Source organism: Choloepus didactylus, chromosome 4 (genome assembly GCF_015220235.1).
Source record: "Choloepus didactylus isolate mChoDid1 chromosome 4, mChoDid1.pri, whole genome shotgun sequence".
Classification (NCBI taxonomy): domain Eukaryota; kingdom Metazoa; phylum Chordata; class Mammalia; order Pilosa; family Megalonychidae; genus Choloepus; species Choloepus didactylus.
In genome coordinates, this window is record NC_051310.1 from 121,121,426 (window position 1) to 121,133,923 (window position 12,498).

Genomic DNA, 12,498 nt, shown 5'->3' on the forward strand with positions numbered 1-12,498 from the left:
CTTACGCACACTTTAGACAACCCTTTTTAGGTTCTAAGGAATTGGGGTAGCTGGTGGTGGATACCTGAAACTATCAAACTACAACCCAGAACCCATGAATCTCGAAGACAATTGTATAAAAATGTAGCTTATGAGGGGTGACAATGGGATTGGGAAATCCATAAGGACCACACTCCACTTTGTCTAGTTTATGGATGGATGAGTAGAAAAATAGGGGAAGGAAACAAACAAACAAACAGACAAAGGTACCCAGTGTTCTTTTTTACTTCAATTGCTCTTTCTCACTTTAATTATTATTCTTGTTATTTTTGTGTGTGTGCTAATGAAGGTGTCAGGGATTGATTTAGGTGATGAATGTACAACTATGTAATGGTACTGTGAACAATCGAATGTACGATTTGTTTTGTATGACTGCATGGTATGTGAATATATCTCAATAAAATGAAGATTAAAAAAAAAAAAAAAAAGAACCGATGATCCCACGGTCTGAGGGGGAGCCCTCCTTGTTCTCTCTTATAAGAACTCATCAACGATTCGAAGGCAACATGTTTCTTTCCCTACATTGCCTTGATGCCAGGGCAAACCTTCTCAGTTCTTTCAGCTGTACCTCTCATAGCAGGATGAACAACCCTGCCTTCCTTCTTTGGACAGGCTTCCATCTGTCAAGGACTTTCTTCAAGTTCCCTGCATATGAGGCAACTGTCATCAGCCTCTGCCTGGCTCAGCACTGCAAGCCTTGTTGCTTCCCCTTATTGGTGCAGATGCTGTCTAGCCACAGAGATCACCCACTGTGTACTCTGTGGGTCTCTCTGGTAGAACAAGCACCAGATTTCTTTGACTGTTAGTTTGGTCTAGGATGCTGTTTTGCATTACTAGCTTCAACAGCATCTATTACAAAAAAAAAATTAGCAGTAGTCACAGAGATTTCTGGTTTATGGTTTCTTTTTTTCTTTTAATTGCATCTAATGCTGTCTTTACTAAATCAGACTCTTTACAATTAAAAATTATTACGAGTAATTTGTGAAGGCATTCTTGTAAAAATTCAAACAGTAAAAAATATATATAAACCAATGGTTAAAGAAGAAATCTCAAGGGAAACTAGGGAATATCTTGAAGTGAATGAACATGAAAATGAAAACACCACCACATCCCAAAACTTATAGGATGCAGCAAAGGCAGTGCTGAGAGGGAAATTAATAGCTTTAAATGCTTACATTTAAAAAAAGAAGAAAAATCTCATATCAGGGCCTTAACCTCACAGCTGGAGGATCTAGAAAAAAAAAAGAGCAAACTAAATCCAAGAAAATCAGATTAATGAGATCAAGACAAATGGAGGGAACTCTGTTGGAAATAGTGCATGGGCAGTGGGTGGGAATGAGTCAGACAAACATGAGTTAGATCTGGGCTTGGACAATTATTAGCAATATCCCCAAGCTGTGTCACTTCTATGAGGTTCTGTTTCCTAATCTGCACAGCTAAGGCTACCCATTTCAGGGGTTATTGGGAAGGTTAAAAGAGCTTAATGGCTGTAGAACTCCTAGTTCAATGCTCACCATGCAGTAGATCTCTGTAAATGCCAGTTCTCTTCCTTGTCTTCTGTTCTTTTCAGCACCATGTGGCTATGTACCAGTGGGGAAGGTAGTGTTGTGCTTTTAACAGCCCTTCAGAACAAGTCACTTAATTATGGTGAACAGCCACCAAAACTGGAATTTTACTCTCTAGTTAAGAGAATGAGGGGAGGGATGATGCTAAGAACTGCTGCTCTAAAGGGCCAAAGAGTCATGAATGGCTCAGTATATAAGAGAAGCAGTTTAATTTTCTCAAATTGATCATGTGGTAAAATCTGTTGGCAGACTGCAGAGTATATTCTTAGTAATTGCCAGGATTCTGTATCCCAGGGAGATAAAAATCTCGGAGTGGAGTTCTATAAGGGACTTAGGGAGCATAAATCTGCCGCAGGCAGAGAAATCTGAGGAGTGAGGGAGGAGTGTAGTTTGGAGGTTAGAGACCTGCTGTTTTCCATCTCTACTGAGGACAAGCCGAAGAGACAAATGGGCTTCCCAGCAAAGGAAGGTGGGACAGGAGAGACAAGATTCCTAAATACAAAGGGGAGGAAATAGGAAAGGGTCTGGGGAAGGACAGAATTCTCCTTTCATGGAGAACTACAGAACTATAGAAAAGCACGTTGCCATGACAAAATGTGTTGGGCATCCCTTAGCTCAGCTGAGAAGACTGTAGGAGCTGCTGGACCATCCCTTTCTCTTATTTACTCCTTCTCCCCACCCCAACCCTTTCTTGTCCCTGGGACTTTGGGGCTGGGTGGAGGCGGGTGGGAGGGTGTTAAATCACACAGAGCAATGTATAGTCCATTGATCTACATCAGAATTTCTTGGGGCCTGTATTACAAATGCGCATCCTTGGGGCCTCTCACATAAAGCAATGAATCAGAAGCTTGGCAGGCAGGTCTGGGAATTCTGCATATTTAGTAAGCTTCCCTGTGACTCTTACGCACTCTGAGGTTTGAAAGGCACCACCACAGAGAGTGGTCAATTGAGATTTTGAGATTATGATCTGTTAAAAGCATTTATCTGGGTAAATAATGAAAAGAAATGTTGCATCTAGGTCCTTGTCACTTAAAATGTGGTCCTTGGTCCAGCAGCACTGACACCACCTGGTGAATCATCTGCACATCCGAAGTTGAGAAGCAAGGGGCTCCCAAGGTGGCTCTCAAACTACTGAGGCTGGCAGCTATCAACCACTGGCAAGTGGGAAGAGGCTAGACTGGGGACCAGAAGGCCTGGGTTCCACCCTGGTCCTTCCACCAATGGCTGTGTGAACTTGAGGTACTCACGTCACCACCTTGGGTGTCTATACACTGTCATTAAGGCATAACAACACCACTTCATAAGATAACTGCTAATATTACATTGTGAATGTGCCTGGCACACCTAAGTGCTTAATAAATGTTAGTTGTTGTTTGAACCACCAATCACCTTTGCTGGGTTTCTCCGGATTTGACCTTGATGGTCTTCAGAGCAAGGCCCGAGTGGTGAGGCTCCGTGCCCCCCAGGATTATGGTTTGGACCGTGTTCCAGACATTGTCCCATACCACACCGTTTTCCCACTTGATCTTGATCATGATCAGCTCGCCGATGTCCATATCCAATGTGATAAGAAAGGAATAGGTTTCATTGCTAGTAATTCCTTCACCCCTTAAAGATACAAAGGAAACCAGACACAGTCAGTTTATGAGTAAGAGCAAAGTGATGCTTAGGCACATTCAGGATGCATTAGGTTTACCTAAATGGCTTGGGATGGTCATTTTTGCCACATTTACTAAACGGGTATTTGACAGTCTATTAATAGAAAAAATAACATGTGAGCCAGGGGAAAAAAAGGGGGGCGGCGGGTTTCCAGACCAATAAAATTGGGGAAATCATACTATATTCTGTGTTAGCATATTTAAAAGATTCCAAGAAGCCCCGCAATAATGAATCCAGTTAACTTTGTTTATTTCAGGCTATTTCTTCCTAACTTCTAGGTTAACAAATCGGGAAAGCTGCCCTTGAGGAGACAGTGCGGCTTTGATAATGGTATCTAGAAAGTTCAGCTCTCTGTAGGTTTAATTAACGCAGTAGGCCCATACCACACTCTTTTGTCCCCAGTAATACTTTTTTTCTCATATAAATAAAAATTTCTGTTAAAACAACAAAATATATCAATAATAGAAACCTTATATTAAAAAGACGCACCAATTTGAGGCAAGATTTAAATGCAGGCTCTTAGGTATAATTATCAACTTTACTCACTAATCTTCAAGACATTAAAATGTCCCAGCATTGTCATATCAGCCAGATTTCCATTTCCAGTATGTAGAACAATGCCCTGCGGAGGGACCTGGGGCAGAGGTAATGTTGGATTTAGGGTGGGACAGCTGGAGGGTTCCCTTGCTCGGCTCACCGTAGCTCTTCCGACAGTGTGTTGTAAAGAATTGTTTAGGAATCCATCCACCCCTCCAGGCTGTGAACATCCTCAGGGTGGGGTCCTTTCTATTTCTAGCCTGGGGGCACCAACAGCTACTTGGTGAATGAATCATGGTGATGATCAGAGATCCAAAGCTAGCGGCAATTTTCAGGAAGTTGAGGGCTAGACCTGGAGTGGGTGAAAGGTCCACACTGAGGATGGAGAGGCTGGGAAAAAGCAGCTTTCGAACGTCTGAGTGAGGTGTTGTGGAGCTACTGCTTGGGTTGTGAGCAGATGTATAGGACAGATGGGGAGAGCTGGCAGAGAGGGCTGATCGAGAGTGTAAATTTGTGCTAAGTCGAACAAAACCAGTTTTATTTCTGGATTATGGTTTTTCAGAACACACTGGAAAGGAGCTCAGGGATTTCATGTGGACACCTGAGCTGCCCTTGCTGGGATCTTCTTCCAGCACTGCAGATACTGACTGGCCTCCTGAGGCTTTCCTCTCTGCTCAGCCCACCTTGCTTTAGGCCCATCAGGTACACAGGTAGCATTACCAGGAAGCAATGGGTAGAACATGGGGAAGCTGAGGCTAGGGTGGATGTCCCAGTTGATGGGATGTTTGGGGCAACCATAATGGGCTGAAAAGAGTAACTTGTGTCTGGCCTGATCCTTGAAAACTATGGAGTACATCTAGACCCTGTGAGAAAAATAAGTGTGCTACCACCATAGTTGGAGGCTATAGCTCATACTCACAGAGTGATGGGAATTTTCTGCATTTCCTCTTTTGTTCCAAGTAACGACACAGTAAAAGTTGGTTTTACTGGTTTCTCAGTTTGGTTGATGAACTGGATCTTAAATTGGTAATGGTAAACTAGAAAAAGAGAGAGAGAGAGAGAGAAAATTTAAGCAGGACTGTTTACTTTTTATTAAAAAATCTTTTGATTTTTTAAATTAAAAAATGCACCAGGACTAAAACCAGGCAAAGACATAATAAGAAAGGAAAATTACAGAACAATATTTCTCATGAACATAGATGCAAAAATCTCCAACAATATATTATCAGAGCAAACCCAATAAGGTATAAAAAGAATTAACTATCACAACCAAGTGGGACTGTACAAATGGTTCCAGTACAAATGGTACTGGAACAACTGGACATTCACATGCAAAAGAAAAAAGAAATCTAAACACCAACATTACACCTTTCACAAAAATCAACTCAAAATGGATCAAAGGCCTGAATGTAAAATGCAAAACTATAAACTTCTAGAAGATAATGTAGGAGAAAAACCTAAGTGACCTTGTTTAGATACTTCCCTCAAAGCACGATCTGTGAAAGAAATAAATTGATGTTGGATGTCATTAAATAAAAGCAATAAAAACTTCTGCTCTACAAAGGACACTGTTAAGAAAATGAAAAGATAAGCCACAGACTGGGAGAAAATATATGCAAAAACACATTTGACAAAGGACTTGTATCCAAAATATACAAAGCACAATTAAAATCCAGTAATGAGAAAACAAACAGCCTAATTTAAAAATGGGCAAAAGAGATGAACAGACACCTCACCAAAGAAGATATACAGATGGCAAATAAGCATATGAAAAGACGCTTAACATCCTATATCATTAGGGAATTGCAAATTAAAAACGAGGAGAGAAAAGTCTAGATGAATAGATACCAAAACATTAACAATTTTTTTTCCTGGGTGCTGGCATTATGAATCCTTTTTATTTTCTCTTTTGCATCTTTGTATTTTCTTAACGTCAACAGAGGACTTATATTGTGAGAATATAAGAATGATAAGTATTATTTAACAAAAGATGCCCAATGGTATATTGGGCATTCTCACCAAATTCTGGATGCAAACCCTACTGAAATAGATCATATTTGGAAATGAACCTCTTTCTTAAATCGAAGGATATATGCCTTTCAGGCACCTGACAAAGGCAAGAGAGCACACTGCTGTTTTACACTTTTGCTTCTCTGATGGAGTCAGCTTCAGCGTGGGCAGAGGTGCAGCTGAGAAGCATATGCTCTATGACCATATTTCTGTATGTTGGGGTAGTTCCTGGGAACTGGCTCTTTGGGGTTCAACAAGCACATTTCCTAATGGAAATAAGATAATTGTAGTTCTAGAACTTGCACCTAAAAGATTTCTGTCTGATCAAATGTCCAGAATATCCTTCTACTGGGTTGTTTGGAAGAGGGCAATTTATTTTATTCTTTTTTTAATCAAAATAAATTCTATATTTAATTAATAAAAGCAAATTGCTTACCATGAGACAGGTATTATTTAAACTGTTTACATTGTATCATCTCAGTTATTTGTCACAACAACCTGTGAGATAAGTATTATTATTATCGTCTCATTTTATAAGAAAATTGGGGCTCAGAAAGGCCAAGTGATTGCCCAAGGTCACATAGCAGAGTCTGTGCTCTTAAACTCCTATTGTTAAGGCGCCTAGATGGCCTGTGGCTTAGCCTGTATTGTTCCATCAACCAGCTGTTGGGCTATTTATAAAATTACCTTACCTCCTTCTAAATTGGTTGATTGCTGCTTAGATTCTTTCTCTTGCTGTCCATATATTAAGTAACTGTAGTGTTCTATCTCCAAGATTGCAAATGGGTTTAGTACCATGTGTCAGTTCCATTTGACTGATAGTGATTGCATAGAGCCCTGTGTTGAGATGGATTCTGAAATCATCTCCAGGCTTTTGGGAAGATTGGTGTCTGCCTCAGGCAAAGGATAGGGGATTTATTATATGCTTTCTATATATTTGCCTTTTTTATTCTAGGCAATGATTAATCCACTAATCCTGACATGGCACCTTGCATACAGTAGGTGCTTAATAAACATTTGAAAGATAAATGAACTGACAGCTTGCTGGGGTGCGGGGGTGATGTAAAAGGATGTGTGTTAACACCTAGTTAGATGAAAATCACCTCTGAGAATTCAAGACATGAGTTTGAAGCTTTGTTGTAAGGGAAGTCCTATTGGAAATAAGAGATGATGGTAACCAGCCACTGGATCATTCACCCCAGTGACTCAGCACATTGAAATTCCTCATCTTCATGAATCAGTCTACTAACTCCCAAATGGTGCCATTTCAATGGAGGTTGGTAGCTACACACAAACCTAGCAGCAGCTGTTGCTAAAGGTGTGTTGCCAACACACCAGCTGCAGTGTCCTGGGGTGCCTGTATCCCTGGGTTGTTACTGGATTATTTACACAACACTATTCTCTGGCATAAACCAATCTCCTGGTTTGGGTTTTGTGGTGGATTTGCTCCTTTGCCTGGGGATATCTCTTGGATTTATTTGAGGGGTTGTCTTTGAAGCATCAAATGATTGTGTTTCTATGGACAACAAGAACCAAATACTAAAAATGGATGAGTAGGCCAAGAGCTTTCTGCTTTAGGTAAGAACTAGCTCATGTAGCTTCTAGTACCTAGTACAGTGCCGTGTATACGTTAGGTGCTTAAATCATCAAGGCTGGAATAAAGTAGTTTGATGACCTCAAGACTGGGGGTAAGAAATGAGAGAAAGGCTTTGGTGCCAAACCCTTGGGTGGCAGCAGTGGAGAAAGTGCTCTGCCTATCATTCCAGAAGCCTCTGCAGAGGTCTCATGGTATTCAGGGTCTGCCAAAGGAGCTCTGTAAGCAGTGAATAGTGTTATAGGTAGAAGTGAGGCAGAAAGAAAGGTCCTTCCTATAGCACTAGGATGGAGAGTGGTTGGGCAAGATGGGAGGGCTGGCCTCAGTTTAACTTTTAACAAGGAGTCAGGCATCTTCCAGAGAACCTAAGGAGTACATAAAACAACCTAATTTTTATTCAGTTTAATAGGTATTAATTGAAGTCTACTGTGTGCTCAGCCCAGTGCAAAGAGCTGTTGGGAATAAACAGATGAAAGAGGAGGGTAATTGGTGGTATGCCTGAATAATAACAATGGGTAATATTTATCAGGTGATTACCATTTGCCTGGTGCTTTACATCTATTATCTCATTTCATCCTCACAACAGCCTTTGGAGGTGGTTACTATTATTGTCATATTTTATAGAAGAGGAAACTGAAGCCCAGAGAGGTTAAGTGATTTTTCCAAGATCACACAGTTAAGTAAGTAGCATAGCTAGGATGTGAGCCCAGGTGGCCTGGCTCCAGAAACTGAGCTCTTAAATGTTAATATCCATGAGCTTTTTAAACTCTAAGGAAAAGGCTGAGATGTGGAAACATTTAAGTCAAAGACATTATAACAGAATTAAAAAAAAAAAACAAAAAAAAAACCGAAAACCACCCTAAGTATTCAGTAATAGAGGAATGATTATGGACTAATAATGACAATTATAACTATCGTTTAGCTCTTTACTATGCCCCAGACACTGAGCATAATCTCTTTATCATTTCATCAACTTTATAAGGGGCCCACATTATCCTCTCTCCTGCATCATTTTACAAATGAAGAAGCTGAGGCTCAGAAAAGTTAAGCAACTTGTCCAGGTCATGCAGCCTATAACTGGTGCAGCTGCAATTGGAAGTTAGTCTGCTGATCCTGAGTTCATATTCCCAACCATGTGGTTTACTCTTCTGAATCCCTTAAAGGGTACTTTTGGAAGGATTTCGGTGCCTATGAGAGTGGAAAAAACAAAACAAACTAAACAGGATAAAAAATTATATATCTAATATGAGACCAATCCTATAAAACAGTGGGCACTGAAGTGGGGGAATTCACAAAAATATTAACGGCACTTACCTCTAGAGAGAGGAGAGCTAATTTTTATTCTCCTTAAACTTTTCTGTAAGTTCCATATTTTCTACACAAAAAAGCTTGTGTTCTAGTTAAAATCTTATTGGAAAAAGAGGAAGCTTTTTAAAGTATTTAAAATGAAAACAGGAGAAACAGAAGCTGCAGTTTGGCCTTGTTGGAGCTGGCAGCCGGGAAGCAGTCACTCACGAGACCCTTGTCACCTTCTGCCTTGTCTCTTGGGCATCAATATCCTTGTTTTTCTCCCTATTTATAATGATAAGCTAGCTTCCATTTGTCGTGATCCTACTACGCATCAGCTATTGTTTTACATACATCCTTTCTAGCACTCCCAACAAGAAGGAATAACGAGAGCAGGCTGGTTAGTTTCCATCTGCTACCCCTACCCCTGCTACCCTGATCTGTTCTCCCGACCCATTCTCTGTCCTTCTCTGCCCTCTCTGAGCCCAGGCTGCATCTCTGGGCCCCTTTGCTGACTGGTTTTCGGTTGGTTTGACCCCTGGGAGGCCCTTGCAGGAGACCGGGGCAGAAGGAGAGAGAAGTCTGGCTACTTCTTCTTGCCTCCTCCCTGCTTTAGAGCCTGACTGTGGCTGCAGTGTCTGCATTCCCTCGTGATAACAGGCGCCCTCGGGCTCCAGTTCTCCCTGGGCTTCGTTACACTCTTCCCTTCCTTTCCTTGCTTATTCCAGGATATTATCAAGTTAGGGGTGCAGCAGGCTTCCGGTTGGTGCCCTGGAGGCTGTGTCCTCCTCTGTAAGGAGTCACCGGCCTCTCATCAGCTGACCCAGGAGGGAGGACTCCTGTTTGCTGCTGAGCCCCCGCAGAGTGCTAATTAGCCCGATGAATTACAGACAAGGAAGCAGAGGTTTGGAGACATGTCCAAGGTCACCCAGCTAGTTAGCAGTGGAGCAGAATTTGAACCCAAGGATCTTCCTGATTCCAAAAGACCCTTGCCACTGTCTCCTGGGGTTCTGGTTCTGCACTTTGAAAGCAAATAGCAAACATTCAGTCTCTGGAGAAAAGCTGCGGTTGAAAGCTTGCCTTCGATGAAGACACTGAGACGAAGTGGCTGAGGGAATCTGACCTGTTGACTTCCACCCATGGCTTCAGTGCTCAGATTCCTCCCTCTGACCCCCAGAATGTCCAGCCCCTGAGAGGGGATAAATGTTTCACGTCCCTGCACCGGAGATGGGTTTTTGTCTTCCCTTTTCCTTAAATTGTGAGTAGGTGGAGATCAATTTCCAGGTCTGATGCTACAATCTTACGATTCCGGGGCAAGGTGCTTGTGTAAAACCTGGGGATTGGTTTAGAGACTGTGAAAGCTCCTTTAGCACTTACTTCCTAAGACTGAGAACTATCTGCGCCCCTGCAGGTGTCTTCCAGGGTCGAGACGGACTCAGGAGGTCAGAACCTCCAAAGGTGTGTATGCTGCAAGGAGCCTGGGTGAGTCAGCTGTGCGAGAGCTCACAAAAGAATGGGCCGTGGAAGGAGCCTGGCCGTGAGGGAATGAGGGAGTCCTTGCTATTTGCAGGAGGAATGTTCTGGAAAAACTGCACATTTGCTGAGCTGATAACACAGGGAATCCTGTGCTGCAGGGAAGTTGCTTTTTTGGAGAAATCTTGAAATTAATTTTTAAACTATGAAATGGACTTTTCTTACTGAGAACTAAGTATTTGTTTTATATGGTTGGATTTTTGTAAGCATTTTTCTTACCAACAACAACAAAAATGATTTACGTATCACCCAGCACCCCAAGACAATGATGCTATTACAAAGATTAAAGGAAAAAAATCCAGGTAATTTTGCTCACTTTACCTTATGATATGTTTAATAAGGACTTAAAAAAATGATTTTGAGAAAATGCTTTTTGATCCTATGGCTGCTAAGAGGCCAGCATACACATCCTCCAAGTGGCAGGAGAAATTATTTCGGGTCTTAAAGATGAAAAGCCTGAAACAGTCCATTAACTCTGAATGAGATCAGGCAAACTCTGTCTAGAGCAGAGATGTGCAGATTCTGGAGATTCTCCTTGCCAGAGGGTCCTCCTGGGGTTCAGATACCGTAAAAATTCTGAATTCTAGTTCTGTATGGGTGCCACCTGGGCAACTTTAAAAAATTAAAAATTAAATTTTTCACAAGGCAGCCACTGTGAGCATCAGATTGTAGAGTTTATGATAAGAGAATATTCATTTTGTTTTTTTTGTTTCATGGAAAAAGTGATTCTGAATGATCAGAAATCGGCTGTGGGAGATATTATGACTCCTTTTGCAAACATCAAAAGGGTCTTTTTCCCTGGGGCATTGATTTTCTCTTGTGGAGATGGTAGGAATAAGATTTCTTGTGTTTTCTTGAAGCATCAAGGGCATTTCCTGGGTCTGAAGTGCCTGTCACCCAGGAGGGAAGCTGAAGATCACAGGACCGCGGAGCCCAAGGAGACTGTGCAGGGGCTGCCCAGGCCAGGGAGGAAAGCCCGGCTGCACTGGGTAAGGGAACCGGCAGGTGGAATTATCTCAGGGCAGGCTCAGGTAAACAAGAACAGGGCCAAGTGATTTTGTAACATGTGTTACGTATGTCCGTGTAATTTACTGACCATATATGGGCTTAACAGGACTGCCCATTTATGTGATGCCCTGATATCATGAGATACTGGACACTTTACCCTTCTGTGGGTGGGAAGTTCGTTGTTGACTGCTTAGGGGTGGAAGATGGGTGTGTGTGTATGGGGGTGATAAGGAGTCTAGTGGGGTGTCTGTGTGTGAAAGGTGAGGAGTGTTATATGTGTGTGTGAGGGGTTTTGTTAGGTGTGTGCATGTGACAGGTGAGCAGTGTGTGTGTGTGGGTGTTTGTGTGTGTGAGAGGTGTTGTTATGTATGTGTGTTTGTGTGTGAGGGGTGTCATGTGTGTGTGTGAGGGGTGTTATGTGTGTGTTTATGTGTGGGGGTAAGGGGTGTTATACGTGTGTGTTGTGTGATGGGTGTTATGTGTGTGTGATGAGTGAGGGTGTTGTTATGTGTGTTTTTGTATGTCTGAGGGGTGTTGGGTATTGTTACATGTGTGTTTTTGTGTGTGTGAGCGGTGTTATGTGTGTGTTAATGTGTGGGGGTGAGGGGTGTTATACATGTGTGTGTTTGTGTGTGTGTGATGGGTGTTACGTGTGTGTGTTTGTGTGTGTGAGGAGTAAGGGTGTTATGTGTGTTTTTGTGTGTGTGAGGGGTGTTAGGTGTTGTGGCATGTGTGTTTTTGTGTGTGGGGGTGAGGGGTGTTGTTATGTGTGTGTGTTTTTGTGTGTGTATGGGTGAGGGGTGTCTTTATGTGTGTTGTGTATGTGTGTGAGGGGTGTTGTGTTGTTCACATCCTGCTGCCAACGTTTGTCCTGGGGACCATGGGCTTCTTGTCGGATTGAAATAAAAAAGGTCTAAACTCAGAGACGAGAGCCCTCCTTTGAGCCCTCCTGGTGCTACTGGCATGTGGTCTCATGACCTGCTGGCACATCATAACCTCTCTGACTCTCAATTTCCTTATCTTTAAAGTGGGGATTAAAAGCTCACTCTCAGAGTTGTGGTGAGGCTGTGATGAAATGGCATGTGTAGAAGTACCTGGCTTCTAGAGGTGTTACCTCAGTGTTACCTACTTCCTTCCAAAATGCTGGACTGCCCACGCAAGGTTTTGAGACCCACCATAGGTCCCAGTTTTAGTGGAACGTCCCTTTGCTACCCTGCTCATCCACTTCCCTCACTTGTGGCCTGCAGAAACTGAGGCCCACATAGA

General features: G+C 42.4%; 1 protein-coding gene across 7 annotated transcripts in view; it reads right to left on the bottom strand.

Annotated features, from left to right (window-relative positions):
* LIPC (lipase C, hepatic type) overlaps positions 1 to 12,498 on the bottom strand; it is a 211,363-nt gene that overhangs the window by 55,204 nt on the left and 143,661 nt on the right. For all 7 annotated transcript variants that reach the window (XM_037833847.1, XM_037833848.1, XM_037833849.1 and 4 more), the window contains 2 exons: positions 4,720 to 4,837; positions 2,994 to 3,212 (listed from right to left, as the gene is read on the bottom strand). In XM_037833847.1, the coding sequence (XP_037689775.1) occupies positions 2,994 to 3,212; positions 4,720 to 4,837 (337 nt within the window). The remainder of the gene's footprint in view (positions 1 to 2,993; positions 3,213 to 4,719; positions 4,838 to 12,498) is intronic.